At 42.4% G+C, this 24,691-nt stretch overlaps 2 protein-coding genes across 2 annotated transcripts; both read right to left on the reverse strand.

The window, feature by feature from the left end:
* Positions 1-9,630: 9,630 nt before the first annotated feature.
* On the reverse strand, positions 9,631-13,754 carry LOC139656939 (single-strand DNA endonuclease ASTE1-like). Its single transcript, XM_071534623.1, has 2 exons — positions 12,489-13,754; positions 9,631-9,729 (listed from the first exon to the last, which is right to left on the reverse strand). Exons 1-2 carry the CDS (start codon positions 13,752-13,754, stop codon positions 9,631-9,633), a joined length of 1,365 nt encoding a protein of 454 aa, XP_071390724.1.
* Positions 13,755-16,680: 2,926 nt separating this feature from the next.
* Positions 16,681-22,580, reverse strand: LOC139657818 (single-strand DNA endonuclease ASTE1-like). Its single transcript, XM_071535787.1, has 4 exons — positions 21,336-22,580; positions 19,599-19,812; positions 18,828-18,972; positions 16,681-18,397 (listed from the first exon to the last, which is right to left on the reverse strand). Exons 1-4 carry the CDS (start codon positions 22,578-22,580, stop codon positions 17,965-17,967), a joined length of 2,037 nt encoding a protein of 678 aa, XP_071391888.1. The 3' UTR covers positions 16,681-17,964.
* Positions 22,581-24,691: the final 2,111 nt, after the last annotated feature.

Raw genomic sequence — 24,691 nt, forward strand, 5'->3', positions numbered from 1 at the left:
ATGCTTGTATTGCATTTCATAGGAAAGGTCACTTTTGGTTTCAAACACCTATTGAAAAGTCTAATAATGGTTTGTATGTAGAGTTCATTTTGCAGTTGCAATGAGAAGTGATAAATATAAGTTTACAGTGGTTACACCTCACAATTTTTATAAACTCCCAAAAATGAATTACATTTCAATAAAATTAAAGTGGTTTCTCGGAAAGCAAATACTGTAGAATAATTTGATATATTCCATGTGTTTCTTTAGGTTTTTTTTTTTTTTTGACACAAAATTAGCCATAACTAATCGACTGTGTGTGCAGTCATCACAAAGCTCGTGTCTGTGTACGTTCTGTGATGTTTTGTCTGTCTGTCTTTTCAAAGTGTATTCAAACTTTATGAATTTCTGAACTCTACCTATGAAAATGACTGTCCATCTACTCATATGCAAGACATTACTTTCTCCTTGACAGTTTGTTCAATCATTGAGAAACTCCGGGTCACAGGTTGGAAATAATGTGTCTAATTGTTGGTCCACACAGGTGGCAGTAATGAGCTTACATGTTGGATGCTAGGCCATGTGTGAGCCACTGTAAAGACATGAAGAAGAAGACCTCACTATGGAAATGTAGAGATCATTTGAGCGGAGGTAAGTTGTCCTGTAGGCTATACGCAGTGATTAATCTTTATAAGCAGACTTAGTATGGCACCATTGAATATGGCATTGCTGCTAGCGACTGTTGTTTGATAGTAGTGACAATGATTTGTTTGACATAAGTATGGAGATGCAATGAATTTAGTGTAAATCAAATGGTTGAATACATTTCTTTTAAGATTATGTAGCCTATTCAATATCGAAGGTAGGATTTGCTATATATTTCTTAAATATATCATTAAATACAAATATCGAAATTGTTGTGTATTTGTTCAATAAATTAAAAAAAACAGAAGAGGGTTCAGAAGAGTCGAGGGCCAAACAAAGACACAAATGTTTGGGCAGAGATTTCAATTGTCCTGCTGGCAACAGGTGCAGCTTCTTAATTAAAGGCAACAAGGCACTGCACTAGTGACTGGCTGCTTATTTCCACTGCATCTTTAGTTAAGTGTTCGAATAGCATTCCATGTCTAACAAATGTATGGAGCTGATCTACATACTTTGAGGATTTATATTGGGAAGGTTGGCTTTTTTCTTGTCAGGCATGAGGAAATTGTACTTTTTACTGTTCAGCAGGCTTAATGAGCGCACCTTGGCTGTTTGGATTCCATGTGACAAAATCATTACTTAACACAGCCTTTCTGTGTCAATGTCTTAGCGGCACTTTAACTCCTGAGCAACTCACCATTATTGCTGTTAATAAATGAGGGCAATGCCTGGTTCTAGCCATCCTGTTCTCAATTAAAGGGGCTGACTCTCCAGCTAACCATTAGTTTGTTACAGTAGGGGCCAATAATCATCTTTTGTAAACTATTCAACAAAGGCTTTACAGGCCCACATTAGTATACAATAAAACAAAATGATAGCAGCCACAAGTAAACTAGTGTGAGAGCTGGCTAGAGTTGCAGTGATATGTGCGGTGGTAAAATAACAAAACATTAGTGTACTTGGCAGTAATTACACATAGAAATTATTAAAAATATTATAAAGTAGTAATGCAGCCAAATAAACATATAGATGAGCTTTTATTTATGTTTGGTTTATGCTTAGAGTTTCTGAATAATTTACAGAGGATGATTCTTGGCCCCTGCTGTACCAATGTTAATGTGGCTAAAAAGCCAAAGGCTAGCTGTGGAGTCTGCCAGTTTAACTCGGAGCAGATGGGCCTGAGGCAGGCATGGCCCTAACTGCAATAGTGGAGAGTAGCTCAGGACACCTGGGTTCAAAAATTGTGAGCTATCTCTTTTAGCTAATGTCTATGCAACCAATAAACACTCTCTCCAAAAACTGCTTGACGAACACTTTTTACATCAGTTTGTGTTCTGAGATGGTGGATGCCAAAACCTTTTTTCATGTGAATTTATGTGCAATAGCCTGTAAATGTTGTACAATCCATTACTAATAACATAGCTTTAAAAATGTAAGGTTAGTATCATGGGTTTATAAGGGATGGATTGGTTTGTGGAGATATCAGTAATTAAGGGGGTTTCATGGCTTTTGTGCAGGTTTATAGGTTATTAATGAGTTATTAATGGAAAGTTCCTGACTCCCTGAATTTTACATTAAATTAGAAAGTAAGTTCAGTTTAGGTGTAGTGAAATAAATTTGTGCTAAATACCTAACTGTATTGTTATTGTAATAATGTGTGTTCTGTGTGGTGTTTTCATTTTTTCTGTACACAGTGTTTCAGTACACTTTTACGTTTTATCCTCTGGGATGCACTATTGCCTGTACTTTTATACCCAATAAAGTTAATCAATCAATCAATCGAGGAGTCAAAAATTAAGGGGGTTTTCAAGGTTGTTTGGATGGGCTCTCCTGCATTAATAACTCCCTTAATTGCCTTTTGTCTGCCTTTTCTACCTTATGTAATATTTTGTCTGCCTGTCCAAGTGTGCTTGGACCAAAAATAATAATTCCTGAGCATTTTTCCCACGGCGGAGCATCAGGCGCATCAGGAGCCAAATTCAGGTCAGGCAGTCAAACACCTGTCGCTTCGTCAGATGGCCTCTAGAGGGCGTCTTTGACTAAGAGTTGGCCTCTCTATGGGCTGAATAGCACATTCAGTCCCACACACTGACAACACGCCACATTGACTCACACAGAGAGCCCCACTCTCTGCCGATATACAGACACCCATGTGTCCTGCTGTCCTGCAAACCTTAAAGCTACACTAAGAGATTTTTTCTGACCACTAGAGGGCGACAGAAACCGCAACACATTTGTAAACACACACAGCAAACCTGCTGGGCTACAGAAGCCCTTTAGGACAAACCGTGCATAAAGGCTAATGGCTAAAATAAACTAAAAAAAAAATATCACCGGTTACCAGTCTCATTTTGACAGATTTTTCTCCCTGAAGGTTACATGTCCCACAATGACAAATGAAGAGGCAGGTAGTAAGTTTACTAGCTGAAAGTGCTTACTCGCTCGCTTCATCGATTCGCCATTACCAGTATTTTTTTCAGGGATGGGAGGGGCAGAGAGAGGAGAGGAGCTAGTTTTAAAAAAAAAAAAAGAAAAGCTACGACTCGGGCAGATGTGACACCAAGCTTTAGGAAAGACGTGAAAACAACAACACAGCTGGTCCGCATGTATGACTGTTTGTTTATATCATTACTTCTCACGGATATCTCCACGTAGCACACGTTAGTTTCAGGATTGGCTACTGGGTCTGAAATCGCTTATTGCAGGTTTAACTGTAGATAACGATATTACCTTGAGGTATTGAAGTGACATTAGTGGAATAGGCAATTTAACCATAGGCCGATAACCATGTGGTGCTAGCTGACCATTGCTCCGCATTGCTGACGCATGCGCCGTGGGCCTGCAGGATCTGGACTTGTTTTAGATGTTCGACTAACATTGACAAATAGTTTACCTGCAGCTGCTTCGCTGCCTTTGCTCACTATTCCCTCTGAAATAACCAAAACACTTTAACACCAATGTATAGTTTTCACCTGTGATTTTCTCTCAACAAAGTTCCATTAATCTGATAAACAGAAACTTAGGCTGCAGCCACACTGATCCGTTGGAAAACGGACAGAATTATTGACGATATATTCCTGTCCGTTGGGCTGTTTTGGAACATCAAGGTGGGAGAGGCAAAAAAACAGCTTTGCTCATAATGTTATGACAAGAAAAAACAATAAACAGTAGGCCTATAAATTAAATAAGAAACTGCCTCCAGTCATATCCCAACGTTACATCAGGCTTTCTCCGTTTTATCTTTGTTTTGGCTGTTTTATCTTTGTTTTGGTCGTGCCGTTGTTTCTGTGATCGCCGCTATTTTTTCCAAAACATAGGAATGACTGATTGGCTAAACGGACAGTGAGAAGTCCATCCGTCCAGAAAAAGTGGACTGGGTTGGGTTGAACTTTACCTCTATCAAAACGGATGGAAATCTGACGGACACGTCGTCCTGTCCGGACAACGGACAGCTGTCATTGAAAATGAAATGAACGGAGACGGACAGTCAGTGTGGCCGCGGACTTACCGGTTTGAATGTCAATATTTACCTCCGGCATCCCGTCCTCTGTGTCCAGAAACCATTTGGTGTGGGAACAGACAATGTGGCGCCGTCGAAATTATCCTGTCAGACGTTCACTTTCACTTTTTTTCACTTTCACTTCAGTCTGTTGTTGAAGCCCCAGGAACAGTTCAGCTCTGGGCTGTGCGGCGGTTTGGGCGTAGTGGCCAAACTCGGAACTGCAAGTCACGTGCCGCCATGGGGCCCAAAAATACTTACTACTACTACTACTATAAAATGAGAAATACTCTGTCCTTCTGTCTGTCTGCATCCATTTTGCTCCTCAATGGGTTGGCCAATCAATCTGAAACTTCACATGGGCATTGAGCATTGGCATAGGCAGGGACTGATGAAGCAGATTTTTCAATTTTCCCAAATTTACGCTGTTTATGCACATTTTTGGCAAGTCTGCGCGGAGTTGTGGCACGCGCATCCCCGGGTATGGACTAGTAGAGATTAGGGCTGGGCGATATGGTTGCAATCTATATCATGATAATCATAAGGATTTTTCTCGATATCAATATATATCACAATATGGTTCATGTATGCAAAAACACGTTAAATAATCAAATGAATGTTCATCTCATTGAACCGAATGGTGATGTTAGGTGTGGTATACCTCATTTTATCAGAGTTTTTAAGTAAAATTTGCTTGTCATCATCAATTTAGACAGCAGAAATGTATGTCACGATATTAAAATATCTTCATATCATCACGATATGATTCCACTGAAAGACGATAAACGATAATATTGAATTATCGCCCAGCCCTAGTAGAGATACATTAGAAAAGAAACGCCTGAAAAACCTGAAAAACTGAACATTTTTTCTGGGTATCGTGCAAAGTCAAAAAGGACTCTTTGAATTATCAAATTTTAAATAATTGGGTCCATTTTTTTTTAGAAGCCACCAAGAGCCGTATGAAACTGTATTTATGGTGCTCTGTGAAAGCAGGGGGCATGTGGTTGAGGAAGGTGGAGGAGCGGCCAAGCTTTGGTGTTGTAATGACATCACTGAACGATAGAGGCCAGCATTGGACCAGATACTACTGACCCTTTAATAATAGAATTGAATTGCTTTTAATAGAATGTTTCCATCAAAAATATAATTTTACACTATATAATAATAACATTAACATTGCCATTAAGCTAATCAAATACAAATAAAGGTTTTAAATCATGTATTCAGACAGTGAAAAACAAAATTGTTCATTTAAATTCTATTTGCTTTTCTTTTACAAATCCAAGTACATCCAAAACGAGACAAATGATCAGATACTGGTACAGCAGGTTTTCCTATCAACAAAAATTAGACCAACAGAGAAGAAACAGAAAAGAGTTGGTAGTCAGTGTCTTACCCAAGGACACTTTGATAGTACAGCTGGACAGCTGTGGGAATCAAACCTGCAAATGTTTTCTGTTATGGGACGGCCTCCCTTACAATGATGCCAACCTGCATAAATTTGTTTTCAAAAGAGACTTCAGAAACTCAGCCGACTTAATATCAGCAGACAAGCTCATTTCAAATTTAGCAGTTGTAATGGAAGTAGATAAAAATACAATTCTTCAGAATCCCAATATTAAGCAAAATAAATAACAGTTAGAATTTTTCTTGTCAGTATTTTCCAGTCTAGATTAGATTAGTCACCACAGCGTCTTGGTCTCTGAGCTAAAACTGTTCATCAGTTCATAAGGTTTTAAAAAGCCCGAAATCTTTTTGTATATGATGTATTTGTTCATACACCTTGCTTTGTGTAATAAGAAAAATCTCATTCAGTTCTAAAATAGACATTACTGATTTGGACCAAGAAAGGTTTGACTGTCCAAAATCAACAGCGACAGGATTTCAAATACTGATTTTTTCAGCACGTATGAGCATGTGTTAAAACAATGGAAAGTTGTGAACGTAGCCTCAGCTCCACTCTCTGTGCTCCTTCTTGCTGGCGAGTTCTGGGTTTTTGGGCCGGTGGCCTCGGTCTTTGGCTCTGAAGCGAGTTCTCACTGACACCAAATCCCAGCCCAGATCCTCCTCTGCTATCGCTGCGCTCAACGCTCTGGCCGTCAACTCCTCCTCGTCCTCGTCTTCGTCCAGGAGGAAGAGCCGCAGCTGGCTGGCGGTCAGATCTTCTAGAAGCTTTGGCTGATGTGGAGGCTTTCTTCTCTTCCCCACCGCTGACGAGGCCGTGATTTCCTGAGGCCGAGGCCGAGGCCGGCGTCGGGGCACGGCGGACAGCAGGGCTCGGAACAGCTTCATGCTTGTGGACTTCTTTGGCAGAAGAAACTCGAGCTTCATCCTTCTCCTCAGCGTGTGGACCAGCTGGTGGGCCAACGGTCCCTGGTACAACCTGGTGAGAAGGTGAGGAACACCACATCAGCCAGTAGCATCATGGGCGTCAATTGGGTATGTTGGGGTGTGGCACTCTCCATACTTTAGGAGTCCAAATTTGATCTTGTATTTTTTGGGCCAGTTTCCCAGACAGCAAATCAACACAGATTTGGGTTTGGGTTTTAGTTATTTTTGAATGGAGAGCAAATATTGAGCAGAAATCACCAGACATTTATTTGGAAACCACATCAAAAAGAAAAGGCAGCATCAGGACCAATGTTCCCTCTAATCTGATAGTTTGGTGAACTATCAGCTGAATGTGAGTGTCATGACTACAAGTTTTCAATTCAGGCGGCTGACATGCTTTGTGAACATGACCCATCAGTTTCACCCAAACACTATAATATTTCTTTATATACTACTAGTAATTGTAGTCTAGTATTTAATGTAGAGAGCATAGCCATTGGTTGTGGAGTCTCACCATGCGATGTGGGGTTCAGATAGCGGGCAGCCCAGCAGCTGGTTCAGGTGAATGCTGTCCTTCATGCAGGCCTGCCATTGGTTGTAAGCATGAGCCACGCCCAGATGTGGCTTCCGTTCACAGTGTTTCCTGGTAGACCGCAGAGCTGCAACACACACAACAGACAGTTCATTCAGATGTTGTATTAGGAAAAATTTCAAGTTTGTGTCACTCAGAAATGTCAGTGGATATAATATAACTGGTACATGTGCATATACAGGTATATATATATCTAAGGTCAAAGAAAGACTTGGGGAATTTGAAAATTATGCTTTCCAGGGCTGGAAAAGTTCTGGGAAATTATGCATATTCAAGATGTTTTGGAAATTGAGAAAGTGTGAAATGTGTGTGTGTGTGTGTGTGTCTTACCACTGCTCCCAGCACTCTCTCTCTGTGTTTCTCCGATCGCCAGTCCCAGCATCAGCGCCTGCAGCAGGCTGCGGTCTGGAGGAGGACTGGCCTCCCGCATCCAGTAGCAGGTAACGGCCACCGGGAGGCGCAGGTGAGGCGGCAGCCCGCTCAGACGGGTCAACTCCACTCCCAGAGCCTCCAGAAACACCTGGAGACGCAGCGAGTGTGCAGCCTGGAGTAACAGAACAGGACAGGACAGAGAGTTCAATTCAATGCAACTTTATTTTATCCCACATGGGGAAATTTAAAGGAGGCAATGAAAGGTTCAAACATTGAAAACAACGCATAGATAAAGATAGAACAGGACAGGCTTCTGTATGTAGGGAGGGCAGGGTTTGTAACTCCACTTTTACAAATCTCAGTGAGTGAGTTCAACATTCAGAAATAGGAAGAGGAGAGCAGATGAATACAAATAAAATTGAGTATCCTCTTGAATATTTGTTTTCCAAGATAGCTATTGATATTTTTCTGCTCAACACAGCACTTAAAGAATAAGGCCGGTGTTTTTTAATGCATTTCTTACCGTCAACAAATCCTATGAAAATAACAAAATCAACAATGCGTTGTCTCTACAAATATAAACGCGAATGTCTGTCACTCACTGACTGACTGACTGACTGACTGACTGACTGAGTGACTGACTGAATGACTGACTGACTGAGTGATCAAGTTACACCGTTGGTCGGCCGTGGCACGTGGCACATCATAGGCTCACAGAGCCAGAAATTTAAGTTTCGTTTTCATTGCCATCTTGTTTCTCCCACACAAGCAGGCTGACCAATATCATGCATGTAAGCTGAAGCTAACTGAAGCTGAAGTAGAATCTACACAATTATATCATATTAGCGTTTATTTCGATGCATATGCGCAAGCTCAGTCCACCTGAAGCCCTCTGTTCTATCAGTGGAGAGAGAGACACAGACAAGCATGGAGGTTTCGAAGCGCCGAGGGTTTACTGCCGACCTTCCACCAGTTTCCCGGGGGGCACGGTTCCAGCCAGTGCTGATAGATGGGCGCCGATTTGTACCCAGTGATCCGGCTGAGGGGGGGGGGCCTCCTTAGCAGGTGCCTGGTTAGGCTAGCTTCCATATAAAGTGACTCACAGCAAGTCACTGAGCTGAGAGGTTTTACAGCAAGAACCGAAGCAGCTTCTCTGTCTCCTTGCTGCCATGGATTGTTAACATGCTAATGTTGCCTAGAAGAGCTAGAGAGAGAAGTACAGTTTTTGATATGCTACGTTGCTAACGTCAGCTGTCAGTTGAGTTTTCACAGTTTGCTAACAAACTCATCTGCACAGTTCTCAAGCGAGACAGACTTTACAGCCTTAAAGGAATAGTTCATCCAAAAATGAAAATTCAGTCATTATCTACTCACCCCCATGCATTATGCTTCACAAGCTGTATGGAGTAATTTTATGGTTATTTTTTGTTATTTTTGGAAGATTGGTCCTCAAAGATTTAAATTGTTTTGGAGAGGGCTGCCACAGAGTCGTGTTGGGGAGCTAGGCAGGAACTATTCCTTTGATGACCAGACTTCTGTTGTGACCGTAGCAATTAATCCTTAGAATTCCATAATCACCACTTTATACTGTACTAGCCAAATTACCATGGCAAACTGCAGAAGTACCCTCCTATCCATTCAAGTTCTGCGGGCCAGCCGAGTACACGCCTAACAGCAGTTCAGCGTATTCAGCTCTCTTAGAGAAGGTGAGTGGGGAGCTGGAGAAGGCTCTACCTCCTCACTCTATAGTCCTACTGGGAGATGTCAACGCTTATGTTGACAATGAATTCAATTCCTGGAGGGGTGCGAATGGGGGGAATATCTGTTCTTGATCTGAACCTGAGTTGTGTGTTGTTGTTAGACTTCTGTGCTAGCCATGGATTGTCCATAACAAACACCATGTTCGAACACAAGGAGGCTCATAAGTGTACATGGTACCAGAGCACCTTGGGCCAAAGGTCAATGATGGACTTTGTAGTTGTTTCATGAGACCTGAGGCCAAATGTTGTGGACACCCGCAGTGAGGGGCTGAGCTGTCAGCTGATCACCATCTGGTGGTGAGTTAGTTCAGATGGCGATGGAGGCTGCCAGACAGACCTGGTAGACCCAAATGAGCTGGAAGGGGGTGAGCGGCCAGACAGGCCCAGTAGATCTAATGGGTTTGCTTGAAACGCCTGGTACAGGACTCTGTCCAGAACAATTTCAACTCTCAGACGGCCTCAAAGAGGTTCTGGAAAACCGTTGGTGACTCAGGAGCGGAAGGCAGGAGATCACCCAGGCTGTTCTCAGCAGGGCGGGGAAACCTCAACTGGGGATATAGTCAGAAGGTGGAAGGAGCACTTTGAGGAACTCCTAAACCTGACAGACTCATCCTCTGAACAGGAGGCAGGGCTGGAAGATTCAAGAGAGTCAGAGCCCATCTTCTTGGCAGAAAGCTCCTCAGTGGCGAGGTGCCGGGGCTGAGCAAGCAGCCAAAACCACGGGTGAGTTTTTATAGCTATGCTGAAGTGATGGCAGCGGCAGTTCCTCTAACGTCCACTAGAGGACGACTCCAAAAAGACTCCAAACTGCCCAACAAGAAGTGGAAGTTGGGCTGTCATCTCAGAAAGTCTCAAAAATCCGCAAATAATACAAGCCAAGTCAAAAATTTCATTTGATTCACAAATGCAGATTTAACAATTTCAACATTTTGGCTCTAAAAATATAAAATATCCTCTAAGTTTGGTAACTTGTGTGAAAACCTGTTGGGCTTTTTTTGAGGTACCAATGGATATTTGTTGTTCTTATTTTTATTTGTATTAATCCTATCTCATATATTTCTAGATCTTTAAGCACAATTCACTCCACAGAAAATAAACTACTTGAACCTCTCCTCTTCATCTTCGTGACTTAAGTGGATTTGATAGATAAGATCAATAGATCATAACTTTCACCTGGTTTTTGTTTTTAAATATGTTAGATTATTATTATTAATGTTGTTGTTTTGTTGTTATATCTGGGCTATTGGTGTAATTCCCACTGAAAATGCACTCATAACATTATAAGGCACTTTGGATAACAGCCTCCACCAAATGTCAGATGCATTTTTATTATTATATCCTGGATATAAAAGCATCCTATTCCAATTACTTTCTTATTTACAGGAATAGAGTTTACCACCTTTCGGCTAATAAAAATCTTTATACCTGTGATATCCACCTGATGTAAATGGGTCAGTGACAATAAGGTTTACAAAAGAGGGCAAAAATTCAGACTAAAATGGATTTAAAATGCAACTTCAAATCCGCAACAATGTATTCTGTGTATTCATATTTGTTTATAGCTTTTAAGATGGCATCAATACATGTTTAAACAAGATTTCTGATCTTTCCACCCAGAAAATGTCAGGTGCAAAAATAAAAAATACATTATGGCACTTTAACTGCATTTTGTATATCAAAATCTCTTAAAAAATGAAAAAAAAAAAATATATATATATATATGTAGGATAAGAGGTTAAAGATTTAGAAATTAAAAAGAGGTTAGAAATTAAAAATTTAACAAGACAAAATTGATAAATGTAACTGTACAGTTTTTATCAGATTTTATAATTTGGAACAAGAAAACTCCAAAAATGAATGCTTCTAATTAAACAGATATTGTAGAATAATTCCATGTATCACATATAGACTGTTTCTTTTTTCTTTTTTTATTTGGGCATAAAAGGTAACACATCATGATATGAAATGTAGGTCTGTAGGTTTTTCTTGCTGGATCACCGATGTGATGGCAGATGTAGGCTATTTTTATTATTAGCCTATATTCTGGATGTCTACTGTTACACATTACAGCGAACTATTTCAGAGTGTATCTACTTAATTTTGTTTAGTGTTGTCCTTATTAATTTTACCGGCTATATTGGGTGAATTAGGGTAATGTGGGACACTGACTAATGTGGGACACCTAAGCTCCAGTGCATTTATCTCTTCTTCTAACACATGCAAGTGAATAGGTTTGTTGTCAAATCCAAGCAGGGGTGTTATGTGATTGAAATCACATGACTTCACGATTGTGATATCATAGATGCAGGAGGGGCAATCGTCAAACAGGAAGTACCCCATGTAAAGTCCAATCAAAGGTCAATAACATAGGTTTTAGACAAAATGAATGCTAAGGCTATAAATCTGTCATAAACAAAACAATGTTCCTAATTGTTATCAGATTATGTTTGTGATATATTTATGCGTCAATTTATACAATAATATGGTGAAAATGTGTTTATGTTTTTTTTATTTCAATTAATTTTTAGTTGTCCCACTTTAGGAAAGGTGATTTTTAAAGTGGGACAGCATGCTTTGACTAATCTGGGACAGTCAAAATTGGGGAAATATGCATTTAGGAAAACTAAATGTGCAATATATATATTTTTATTCAAGGTTTGGGGGTCCTAGTCTTGTAATAGAGCATTTTATTTGTTTTTAGGTCAGGGATCAAAACCTTATCATGATTGGCCAGGTAAGATAGCTAGCTAGGTCAAAGCGACAGCTTTTAGTCACACTGAAATCAAATATATAGCATTTCTATATACCTATCAGTTAATTCTGTGCATAGAACATATTCATTTTCTTAGGGCAGACAAGTTTGCCTTGCATAAATTACGGTGATATAGCCTAATAATGAGTGTCCCAGATTTCAGCGCAAGCCGTCCCAGATTACAAAATGCACATTTTCTAGGAACAATTGGCACATGGAACACTAATATATGTGCCATTTCCTCTCTGAGTATGATATCTGAATTCTTTCTTCTGATTTCATTAGGAAACATCTTGGGGATTTCAGAATGGTATCAGGTGTGGATCTAATGTATTGGCTTCATATGGAAAAGTGTTACGTAAATCACAATTGCAAAAATTGTCCCACTTTACACAAATCCACCCCTTTATCTATTTTGTATTTAAGTTTTAGTCTGTCATTTCTTTACCAAGGTATTTTTTCAGTTGTAGCCTAGTCTAAATCTACGATGTCTGGATATTGTAAAATTATTAACTTAAAGAAAGTCTAAAAATGTGAATGCGTTATGTAGCCTACTTTATCCAGTGAGTCCAGTTTGAGCTGCTGAGCGACCCCCCGCAGAGCGGGACGGATCCTGCAGCTGCCCAGCCGGAGGCCCTCTCTGTCGGTCTCCTCCACCCGGACGCTCCGCCCGCCGCCCAGCAGCAGCCCGTACATCACCCGGCGGAGCGGACGGGAGGTCAGGTAGGCGCTGGGCAGACTGCCGTGGTCCACCATGGGGCCGAGGCTCACCCTCTGCAACAGCAGCACGTCCAGGATGTCTCCGGTCAGCCGGCCCTGGGTGAGAGGCAGCCGGGCCCAGTTTGGGACCAGACCCACCGCCTCCGGGAGGAGGTGCGGCGCTGTCTCGTCGGTGAAGAACCGCTTCAGGGAGCTGGGAGGGAGCTGGTACTCCTCCGTGCCCAGAGACAAGCCCTGCAGCACCTCCGCCTCTCTCTGCCTGCTCAGGTCTCCCATCAGCGTCAGCGCCGCCTCCACGGCCTCCCAGGGCCGCTGGAAGTCCCTCAGCCAGCGGAGCAGCTCCTCCAGGAGATCCGCCGACCCGCTGCCGGCCGGGGCGGAGGACGCCCAGCAGTAGGTCAGCCTCACCTCCTGCAGTTTCACGTAGTCGTTCCCGGCCAGCGCGGCGAACACCGGCAGGACTTGGGGCTGGATGTTGAACAAGGTGCAGAAGCTGGAGGTGGTGTAGCTCTTACAGCGGATGAAGCTCTCCCTCCGGGACCCGCTCCGCTCCACCGACTTCCACTGGAAACGGTGGATTGGCAGCAGTCCGGCCGGGAGGTCAAAGATGTAGAAGTCGCTGTCATTGGAAAGCACCGGACACTTCCACTCGCTGGCCAGGGCGGCGATCTCTCGGTCGGCCTCTCCAAAGCACTGGGCCACTGGCACCTCCAGCCGGGCCAGCGTCTGTTTGAACACCTGGTTGGCCAGAGGAGGCAGGATACTCCCCCACCCGCCTTCCTCCGCCGCGGTATGGGCTCTCCGGATCCGGTCTTTGGCTCTGCTCCTCAGGGTGTCCAGTCTGTTACCGGTGATGTCCGTCCCTCCGTCCAGCACCACGTACGGCTGGATCCGGCAGTCTTCCAGGGCTTTGACGAACTTTCCGATCAGGTCCTCAAACGCAGCATACTCCCCGCCGTGATTCTGGTCCAGACCTGAACGGAAATACAGCCAGTGGCGCAGATTGGAGCCATCAATCAGCAGCCGGCTGTCCCTGAAGCAGACATCCTGGTAGATCTGGCTGTTGGCCTCGATCAACCTGCACAAGCCCTGAACCCCCATCCTGAGTCTGGACGGCAGACTCGGAGCTTCAGCAGCCCGAGATGTTTAAATACCAGAGTCCAGTCCGCTTTCCTTAAGTTTCACTTTCCTGATGTCATCGAGTCGCTGTGCAGATAAACACATAGGCTGACTGTCAAAATGGGTCAGTGACAAACAGGCTATGGTTTTCTGACTAAAATGGATTGTGTGTATTCCTATTTGTTTTATTGCTTTGAAGATGGCTTCAGTTCATTTTTAAACGAGATTTCTTATCTTTCCACCCGGAAAATGTCAGGTGACAAAGATAAAAATAGCTACTTTGTTTATGCTGCTTTTATTGCATTTCATAGGAAAGGTCACTTCATGGTTTCAAACACCTATTTCTCCATAGAGAAACCAAAATATCTTAAAAAGTCTAATAATGAGTAGCCTATACATTATTTAAGGGGTTAATTTTGCAGTTGCAATGAGAAGTGGTAAATGTAAGAGGTTACACCTGACATAGTGATAGTTTTCCCTTTCTGAATCACACTGATGTGAGACTGAAGCGGCAGAGATCTGACCTGTGGAAAGATGGTTGCATTTTCTAAACTGTAAACTGTAAATCTATCGTTGAAGACGCTGCTTCTGTAATTTTTTTATTTGCTCTATTATCTTCAATTATTTTCATCCCGATCAGACTGGGAAGCAGTCTGGCAGCTGAAACGGGTTTCACTGCACCGGACAGGAAAGAGAAACTTAAAAGCCCTTGTGGGGAAACGAAAGTGAAGCTCCAACCTGCTGCTCCTCCTGACTCTGGATCAGTCGGGTAGAGACGGAAACACTGAAAATGTTGTAACTTCATCTAACATCCATCCAGCTTGTGAATTCCAAACAAACATTTCAACGTCGATCAGGTCTTGTTGGTCCTGGAGGTCGATACAGCTAGTGGAGAGGCTGATATGAAAGTTTTTCTGATGTTGGTCTTTTGTATGGAACGCCGTTGGGGTGAAAACGGCGTGACAAAATACTCCTCGACATGGTCATTTATTACCTCTGGAGACGAACACAAAACCCACATTGAGAAGATCAAACACACGCGTTCGAAAGCACCTGTTAACACGTATTTCTATTTCCATGTCAACAGTTAAAAAATGTACACGTTAAAAAAGAACATGTTACTTTCAAACATTGCGCTTTTCTTTTGAACAATAATAATAATAATAATAATTCATTTTATTTATGTAGCGCACTTTAAAATACAACGAAATCTCAAGGTGCTTCACAGAAAGAGTAAAACAATCATAGTTCAATGTTAAAACTGGTCAATTTACACACAAAAAAAAATCATACGATTATAGGCATAAACCAAAATAAGGGTTAAAATAAGATGAATAAAATTTGTTTTTTTTTATATAGATAATTAATTTTGAAGGCTGAATGCCCAAACCGGAAGTCTTATTTTCTGGTTATTCTGGCCAGAATAACAACAAACTGGTGCTGCTTCCTGTTGTGACATAGTGGGCGATATAGTTCCCATGTCAGCTGCCTTGACAGAAATGTAAGCATGATAAATCATGGCATATGGCTGTAGTCACAACTACACCACTTGCTCATTAATATAACACAGCGTTTTTACACGCTCTGAAATGTGTGTAGGTGCTTACATAGCCTACCAACTGACCAAGTCAAGGTAGTAGTATGCAAAGAATGCCAAGAATTGCAAATATAAGGAACTTCACTGGCTGAACTGCTTGAAGACGCGATGACACGGGCAAAAATGCCCTTCAACGTGGGTTTTTTGCTCATGTCTAGAGGAAAATAAATTACTGTGTCGACAAGTATTTTGTAATGCGGTTTTTGCCCCCAACAGCGTTCCGTACATTTGACCAACGTCGTTTCAATGGACAACATCAATCCACGTCGTTTCAACATTTTATAGATGACATTATTTCAACCTAAATAAAATTTACCTTTAAGCAAAGCCACCAAATCCCCACATACTTATTGAAGAAAATACAATTAAGCTAAATTTCACATCTTTCTTACCTTGTAATTTGGCCCAAATTGCGGTTTTCTGTATTAGGCCACACTTCGACTCCCGCCTGCATAAAGTTGGACTTGACACACCCACCAGAGGCGTGCACAGACTCTCTAAGGGGCAGGGGCAAAAAATGAAAAAGGGGCACCTCTTCCACCCGCACCAATTCTAACCCACCTGGTTTGGGGAGGCATAAACACACACACACCTTAAGCAAGAGTGTGTCTTTCAGTGGCATGGACACTTCCTGCGAAGGCACTTTTTCATTTTTCCTTTGTGTCGTTACTAGTTATAGGGGCGGCCTCGCCTACGACTTTATATACTCTAATACAGTAGTTCCCAAACTTTTTAAAGTCCTGTACCCCCTCAGACATTCAACCTCCTGCTGTGTACCCCCTTTATCTCAACCGGCCTATATTTGGGACAGGCGTCTATATGGGACAGGCCTTTAATTCCTTTCACACAAAACTCTTGCTCAGCAAAGATGGGAAATACTATCAAATTGTTTATTTAAACCAGTATGAATATTACTTGTATAAAAATTAGGCTATCGAATAACATATCAATTGCGAATCATTCATTTGATCTCGCTCAGAGAGAGAGAGAGAGAGAGAGAGGTGGTTGAGCGAGCTAGAAAGTGAATGAAGAGAGGGAGTGGTGGTAGCGAGAAAGCCGGTAAATCATAGAAATAAAACGTTATTTTCTGATTGTTTCACAGCTGTTATGTTCTAAAGCACAGAGAGAGAGAGAGAGAGAGAGCAAGAGAGCCCCGTATCAAAATACCGGCAGCCTACCTTAGAAAGGATGAAAGCCGAAAAAAGATCAATGGAGAAATGTCTTGCTGCTGCTTCTCCTGAGTTTTGTTCAGCAAATTGGACAACTGACAGCTTGAATTTCAGGTCGTACTTTATTCTCTGTGCCGCCATGGCGATCAACAAATGTGACTGACGTTTGAGTGCAAGTAAAAAATAAAATAAACTGCTTCACAGCGTCAATGGCAACCAGCTTCTAATTGACTGCTAAAGATCATGTGACTGCCGACTGTTAATTTCTGTGACTGAAGTGTTTTTTTAAAAGTGTGGGTTTATTTTTGACACAGAGAGGGTACTACAGATTTTTTTGGGCGTACCCCGACGTAATTGTGAGTACCCCTGGGGGTACTCATACCCCACTTTGGGAATAGCCGCTCTAATAAAACAACACAATGACAAATGTATTTCTGTGGAGTTTCCCTGCATTCCATTTGATGAACAAACCAAACCCTCCCTCCTTTCCAGGTCGTAACACATCACATAAACACCAGTGAACAGGTTAAAATAACAGGGACGACTAATCAAATCGAAACTTGGATCGAAACTCTTATACTAGGATTAATGTTTTATTTATGATTCTGAACTAAATTGTCATCACGAATAATTAGACAATGCTGTTTACCATTTATTTAGAAAGATTCCACACATTTGAATTTGGGGAAACCAGAAAAAAAAATAGGGTCGGCCAAGCTTTGTTGTTGTAATGACATCGCTGAACAATAGAGGTCAGCATTGGACCAGATACAACAGACCCTTTACTAATACAATTAATTGCTTTTTATAGAATGTCCCCATCAAAAATATAATTTCACACTATACAATAGATTGAACATTGCCTTTAAGCTAATTGGTTTTATCTCATGTATTCATTCATTTATAGACAGTGAAAAACAAAACCAAAATTGTTAAATTAAATAATGATTGATGTATTTGTTTTTCTTAAAAAGAAAAAGTTAAAGTGCTGCAATAAATAGAATATAAACAAATTCAAGTGCATCCAAAACCATTCGAGACAAATGACCAGATACTGGTACAGCAGGTTTTCCTATCAAAAAAAAAAAAAGACCAACAGAGGAAACAGAAAATAAAGGAGTTGGTAGTCAGTGTCTTGCCCAAGGACACTTTCACAGTACAGCAGGACAGCTGTGGGAATCAAACCTGCAAACGTCTTCTGTTATGTTCTGTTAAAATAAATAAATGTGAATTTTTCTTTTTCAGTCTAGATTACATCAGTCATAATAAGAAAAATCTCTTTCAGTTAAAATAGACATTATTAATTTGGACCAAGAAAGGCTTGGCTGCCCAAAATCAACAGCAACGGGACATTTAGATGGACAGATGAGTTTTTCAGCACATATCAGCATGTGTTAAAACAATGGAGAAAGTTGTGAACGTAGCCTCAGCTCCACTCTCTGTGCTCCTTCTTGCTGGCGAGTTCTGGGTTTTTGGGCCGGTGGCCTCGGTCTTTGGCTCTGAAGCGAGTTCTCACCGACACCAAATCCCAGCCCGGATCCTCCTCTGCTATCGCCGCACTCAACGCTCTGGCCTTCAACTCCTCCTCGTCCTCCTCCTCGTCCTCCTCTTCGTCCGGGAGGAAGAGCCGCTGCAGGCTGGCGGTCAGATCTTCTAGAGGCTGTAGCTGCTGTGGAGGCTTTCTTCTCTTCCCCACCGCTGATGAGGCCGTGGTTTCCTGAGGCCGGCGCCGGGGCACGGCGGTGAGCAGGGCTCGGAACAGCTTCATGCTTGTGGACTTCTTTGGCAGAAGAAGCTCGGGCTTCGTCCTTTTCCTCAGCGTGTGGACCAGCTGGTGGACCAATGGTCCCTGGTACAACCTGGTGAACATCAGCATCATGGCATCAATTGGGTGTAGGTGTGGCACTCTCCATACTTTAGACTCCAAATTTGATCTTGTAGTTTTTGTGCTGTTACCCAGACAGCAAATCAACACAGATTTGGGTTTGGGATTTAGTTGCTCTTGAATGGAGAGCAAAGATTAAGCAGAAATCACCAGAAAATTATTTGGAGGCCACATCAAAAAGAAATATCAGGCAGCATCAGGACCAATGTAGGGAACATTGGTCCTGATTGGTCCTAAGCAGATAGTTCGGTGAACTTTCAGCTAAATGTAACTGCAAGTTGTCAATTCAGGCGGCTGACATGCTTTGTGAACATGACCCATCAGTTTCACCCAAACACTGTAATATTTCTTTATACTACTAGTATTTAATGTAGAGAGCATAGCCATTGGTTGTGGAGTCTCACCATGCGATGTGGGGTTCAGGTAGCGGGCAGCCCAGCAGCTGGTTCAGGTGAATGCTGTCCTTCATGCAGGCCTGCCATTGGTTGTAAGCGTGAGCCACACCCAGATGTGGCTTCCGCTCACAGTGTTTCCTGGTAGACCGCAGAGCTGCAACACACACAACAGACAGTTCATTCAGATGTTGTATTAGGAAAAATTGCTAGCTTGTGTCACTCAGAAATGTCAGTGGATATAATATCAATAGTGTGTGTTTTATAATTGGTTTTGTGCTTCTGTACTGTTTATTTTTTTAATGATCTCCATCCTAAATCGCTAGCTTAGTACCAACAGACTTTCGTTAAATCTCAGCTGTGGCTTAGCTGACCAAAGGTCTTTTCTGTTGTCAGTTGGTAACTAACTGTTTTCATTTTACATGTATGTACAGGAGTGCGGAGGAGGAAATATTATATGAACTTGACTGAGCTGTTCTTTTTCTGCCAGTGTGTGTTTTGCAATGAACGGGGGCAGCTGCCTGACTGAGAGAGAAGTTGTCCAAGTCTTCAAACCAAGGGGTTACAGATGCTGTATATCTAAGGTCAAAGAAAGACTCGAGGAATTTGAAAACTGTGCTTTCCAGGCTAGGAAATGTTCCGGGAAATTATGAATATTCAAGATGTTTTGGAAATTGAGAAAGTGTGAAATACATGTGCATTTTATGTGTATGTGTGTCCTGCAGTGTGTGTGTGTGTTTGTGTGTGTGTGTGTGTGTGTGTGTGTGTGTGTGTGTCTCCTACCACTGCTCCCAGCGCTCACTCTCTGTGTTTCTCCGGTCACCAGTCCCAGCATCAGCGCCTGCAGCAGGCTGCGGTCTGGAGGAGGACTGGCCTCCCACATCCAGTAGCAGGTAACGGCCACCGGGAGGTGCAGGTGAGGCGGCAGCCCGCTCAGACGGGTCGGCTTCACCCCCAGAGCCTCCAGAAACACCCGGAGACGCAATGAGTGTGCAGCCTGGAGGAACAGGACAGGACAGGACAGGGAGTTCAATTCAATGCAGCTTTATTTTATAATTTAAAGCATTTACAATTTAAAACATTAACAAGACTAAGAGTCTAACAGCCCCGTGACAATTTTCATTCCTGCTGGGAATCGAACTCGGGTCTTCCGATTGAGTCTGCAGTCTAACTCTCTGCAGCACACTTTCACCCATGTGACCCATAAAGTGGTGAACAGAGCGACTGACCGTCTGACCGACAGTGAGACAGAGCGTAGATCCCCTGCTGTCACAGAGCTAAAAACAAGACGTAGAAAAACACAGGACAGATGATCACATTTGCAATATAGTATAAATGTAATGTAATTTAATGTCATGTATTTTTGGCTTCTGTATGTAGTTAGGGTGGGGTTTGTGAATCCATTTTTACAAATCTCAACTGTCTCAACACAGAACAAGTACAGATCGTGTGCAGACCCACAGCGCGCCCTCTAGAGGCCACCTGGCGAAGCGCAGGCTCCGTGCAAAACCGTTCATGAGTGAGCGACTGCGTGACCTGAATTTGCTGAATTTGAAAAATATGGAGTGAGGTCAACATTCAGAAATATAGGAGGAGAGTAGATGAATACAAATAAAATTGAGTATCATCTTGAATATTTGTTTTCCAAGGTAGCTATTGATATTTTTCTGCTCAATACAGCACTCAAGAAATGTATTTTTTTGGGGGGAGTTTGAACCCAACTTCTCCATGAAATTATATTATTAAGTCAATAAATTTTTTCCACAAGAAGTGGAAATTGTTGGGCTGTCGTCTCAAAAAGTCTCACAAATCCACAAATAAATGCAACCCAAGTAAAAAATATAATTTGATTCACAAATGCAGATTCAACAATTTTGGACATTTTGACTCTAAAAATCTAAGTTTGGTAACTTTTGTGAAAACCTGTTGGGCTTTTTTTTTTGAGGTACCAATGAATAGTCAAAAATATTTATGGTTCTTAGTTTTGATTGTATAAATCCTATCTCATATATTTCTGGATCAATTCACTCCACAGAAAATAAACTACTTGAACCTCTCCTCTTCATCTTCTCTCCATGACTTAAGCAGATTTAATAGATGATATCAATAGATCATAACTTTCACACAGATTCACCTATTTATTTTGTTTTGAAAATGTTATAAAATTATTATTATTGTTGTTTTGTTGTTATATCTGGGCTATTGGTTCAGTTCCCACTGAAAATGCACTCATGACACTGTAAGACACTTTGGATAAAAGTCTCCACCAAATGTCCTATCCCAATTAACGCATCACTGTTGAGCTTTCTTGAATACAGTAAAAGATAGACTAAATCACTTTCACCAAAAAAGGAAAATGCTAAGTGACAAACTATTGATATATGTAGGCTTAAGTTTTCCATCCTTTTCTCTATTAGTTATAGGCTATATTATTATTATTAGGCTATTATTAGCCTATTCTGGATGTCTGCTGTTACTTATTACAACGAATAATGGATGTGAAAGCGTTAGTTAGGCTACCTTATCCAGTGAGTCCAGTTTGAGCTGCTTAGCGACCCCCCGCAGAGCGGGACGGACCATGCAGCTGCCCAGCCGGAGGCCCTCTCTGTCGGACTCCTCCACCCGGAGCCTCCGCCCGCCGCCCAGCAGCAGCCCGTACATCACCTGGCGGAGCGGCCGGGAGGTCAGGTAGGCGCTGGGCAGACTGCCGTGGTCCACCATGACCCCGAGGCGCACCCTCTTCAGCAGCAGCACGTCCAGCATGTCTCTGGTCAGCCGGCCCTGGGTGAGAGGCAGCCGGGCCCAGTCTGGGACCAGACCCACCGCTTCTGGGAGGAGGGGGGGCGCTGTCCCGTCGGTGAAGAACCACCTCAGGGAGCTGGGAGGGAGCTGGTACTCCTCCGTGCCCAGAGACAAGCCCTGCAGCACCTCCGCCTCTCTCTGCCTGCTCAGGTCTCCCATCAGCCTCAGCGCCGCCTCCACGGCCTCCCGGGGCCGCTGGAAGCTCTTCAGCCAAACGAGCAGCTCCTTCAGGCGGCCCGCCGACCCACTGCCGGCCGGGGCGGAGGACGCCCAGCACGAGCTCAGCCTCACCTCCTGCAGTTTCACGTAGTCGTTCCCGGCCAGCGCGGCGAAGACCGGCAGGACTTGGGGCTGGATGTTGAACAAGGTGCAGAAGCTGGAGGTGGTGTAGCTCTTACAGCGGATGATGCTCCGCCCCCCCGCCTTCCACTGGAAATGGGGGGTGGGCAGCAGTCCCGCCGGGAGGTCAAAGATGTAGAAGTCGCTGTCATTGGAAAGCACCGGACACTTCCACTCGCTGGCCAGGGCGGCGATCTCTCGGTCGGCCTCTCCAAAGCACTGGGCCACCGGGACCTCCAGCCGGGCCAGCGTCTGTTTGAACACTTGCTTGGCCAAAGGAGGCAGGATACTCCCCCGACCGCCCAGCGCCGCGGCTTGGGCTCTCCGGATCCGATCTTCGGCTCTGCTCCTCAGGGTGTCCAGTTTCTTGTCGGTAATGTCCGTCCCTCCGTCCAGCACCACGTACGGCTCGATCCGGCAGTCTTTCAGGGCTTTGACGAACTTTCCGATCAGGTCCTCAAATGCAGCATACTCCCCGCCGTGATTCTGGTCCAGACCGGAGCCAAAATACAGCCAGTAGCACAGATTGGAGCCGTCAATCACCAGCCGGCTGTCCTTGAAGCAGACATCCTGGTAGATCTGGCTGTTGGCCTCGATTAACCTGCACAAGCCGTCAACCCCCATCCTGAGTGCGGATGACAGACTCGGAGCTTCCGCAGCCCGAGATATTTATACCAGACTCAAGTCCGCTTTCCTTAAGTTTCACTTTCCTGACATCATCAGTGTTTATCCACTACGTTACCATAATAAACTCTGCATGTGACCAGAGAGAGCGAGACTGGTGCGCACTAGTTGGACTGCATTTTATTTCTTTATGGAACTGCCAAATATGATTTTATCTCCTGTCATTCATCTGCAGTGAGAGGGAGTTTCCAAAGAGCTGTCAGAGTCCACGTGAAAACATACAGGGATGTAAATAGATTATTATTATTATTATTATTTTTAATCTGTTTATTGGGTTTTGCAATTTTTTCAACATACCACAAACAATCATGCGTATTCATTATTATTTTTATTATTATTATTATTTATTATTATTATTATTATTATTATCATTATTATCATTATTAGTAGTAGTATGTTCTTTGGTGATATGCTCTATAGTCCTGCTGCCAAGCTGTTTTAATGGATGATGTAGTGGAGTTAACTTACACAATGTTTCATCTGCAGGAATACAGTTTACAATTTTTTTCAGGTTAATATAAATCTATATACATCATAGCACAGTTAAACTGTCAAAATGGGTCACTGACAAACAGGCTAAGGTTTTCTGACTAAAATGGATTTTTATCGCTTTGAAGACTCCACTCAGAAAATGTCAGGTGACAAACAACTATTTCTCAACAGTTTTTTTTAAACAATGGATTTGGACACAAAAATGCACGTCATGATATAAAATGTAGCCTAATGGTTTTCCCTTTCTGGATCACTGTCAGACTGAAGCGGCTGCAGAGATCTGACCTGTGGAAAAGTGTGTTTGCATTTTCTCAACTAAACTGTAAATCTGTCACTGAAGACGCTGCTTCTGTAGTTTTTTATTTGTGCTGTTATCTTTAATTATTTTCAACATTATGTTCAGTTGTAGTAATGATGTGTTGTAATTTTATATAATATTAGTAGTAGTGATCATAATCGTAATAGCTGTATTTGAACACTCTAAGCCACAAGGGAAGAAGAACCAGTGAACTGATGCAGCTGAGGAGAAGATCAGTCATCTGAATTGATCCGGATCAGACTGGGAAGCAGCCTGGCAGCTGGACCGGGTTTCACTGCACCGGACAGGAAAGAGAAACCTGAAGATCTCCGGAGGGAAAACTAACTGTAACTGTTATGTGAAGCAGGACAAGTTGCTGGAAAACAACATTCCCCAAATTAATTAAAAAGGATTAAACATTTTCCCCAACAGTCATTATGCTTAATATAATCAATACTATCCTTATTTATATACTAATTTAAGTATACTAATACTTACTTAGTACTTCTACCTATAGGCTATCTGAGCATAATCAAAGTTTTGTTGTTTTGCACCTGTTTGTTTAATAAAGACTGACAACAGATTTAATCATGAATTTAAAACAAACTTTATTTAGAGTTAGTGCAATCACAATATAAGTGCTGGTTATAATGTGCTGTGTCATGATGTCATGAAGTGCCAAAATAACTACTGGTACAATCAATCATTTATAGATGAACCATAAACAAATGCAAATATTACAGCTGCTGCTTATACTCGGTCACATATCACATCACACACAAGCCACACGTCAAAAATGGATTGTCAGGATGCTGTGGATGGAGAAGTGAGACAATCTGTTTACTGTTAAATAAGGAAGTGACATGCATGACATATTGACATGACAACAGGTGAGGAAATCTGGTTTCAGTGTGTTTACCAAAGCTGCATTATCATATTATCATATACTCTATCAGATGTAAACATAATCCATTTTAGCCATATCTACACACTGGGTACAAGATGAATGTTAATGCCAGGTGTGAAGCGGACCTAAGTCACACCTACAGTAAATAACACTATGATAATAGTGACACTATTGCTACAGCGTGACACAGTATACTTGATAATGACTTGATAATATATATATATATATATTTTATACAATTTGTAGCAAGTAATCAGTACATAGAAATGGGGGGTGATCCCTATTTGCCTCAGTCCGCCCAATGTTTCTTCCAAGTTTTCGTAGTAAGGTTTCTCTTGGGAGTTTTTCCTTGTG

This window comes from Centroberyx affinis, unplaced genomic scaffold, assembly GCF_046629955.1.
Source record: "Centroberyx affinis isolate AG114_WGS23_722 - 3 ecotype Tasmania unplaced genomic scaffold, CSIRO-AGI_Caff_v1 ptg000012l_1, whole genome shotgun sequence".
NCBI lineage: Eukaryota > Metazoa > Chordata > Actinopteri > Beryciformes > Berycidae > Centroberyx > Centroberyx affinis.

Bases quoted from the DNA above. Each gene is read 5' to 3' on its own strand.
- LOC139656939 (XM_071534623.1), bottom strand. From the start codon at position 13,754: ATGGGGGTTCAGGGCTTGTGCAGGTTGATCGAGGCCAACAGCCAGATC. The intron at 9,730-12,488 runs GTAGGCTACATA...CTATATCCCCAG, and splicing joins AACTGGACTCACTGGATAAA to TTGAGGTTTCCCCGCCCTGC.
- LOC139657818 (XM_071535787.1), bottom strand. From the start codon at position 22,580: ATGGGGGTTGACGGCTTGTGCAGGTTAATCGAGGCCAACAGCCAGATC. The intron at 18,973-19,598 runs GTAGGAGACACA...TGTGTGTTGCAG, and splicing joins AGTGAGCGCTGGGAGCAGTG to CTCTGCGGTCTACCAGGAAA. The intron at 18,398-18,827 runs GTGAGACTCCAC...GATGTTCACCAG, and splicing joins CCTGAACCCCACATCGCATG to GTTGTACCAGGGACCATTGG.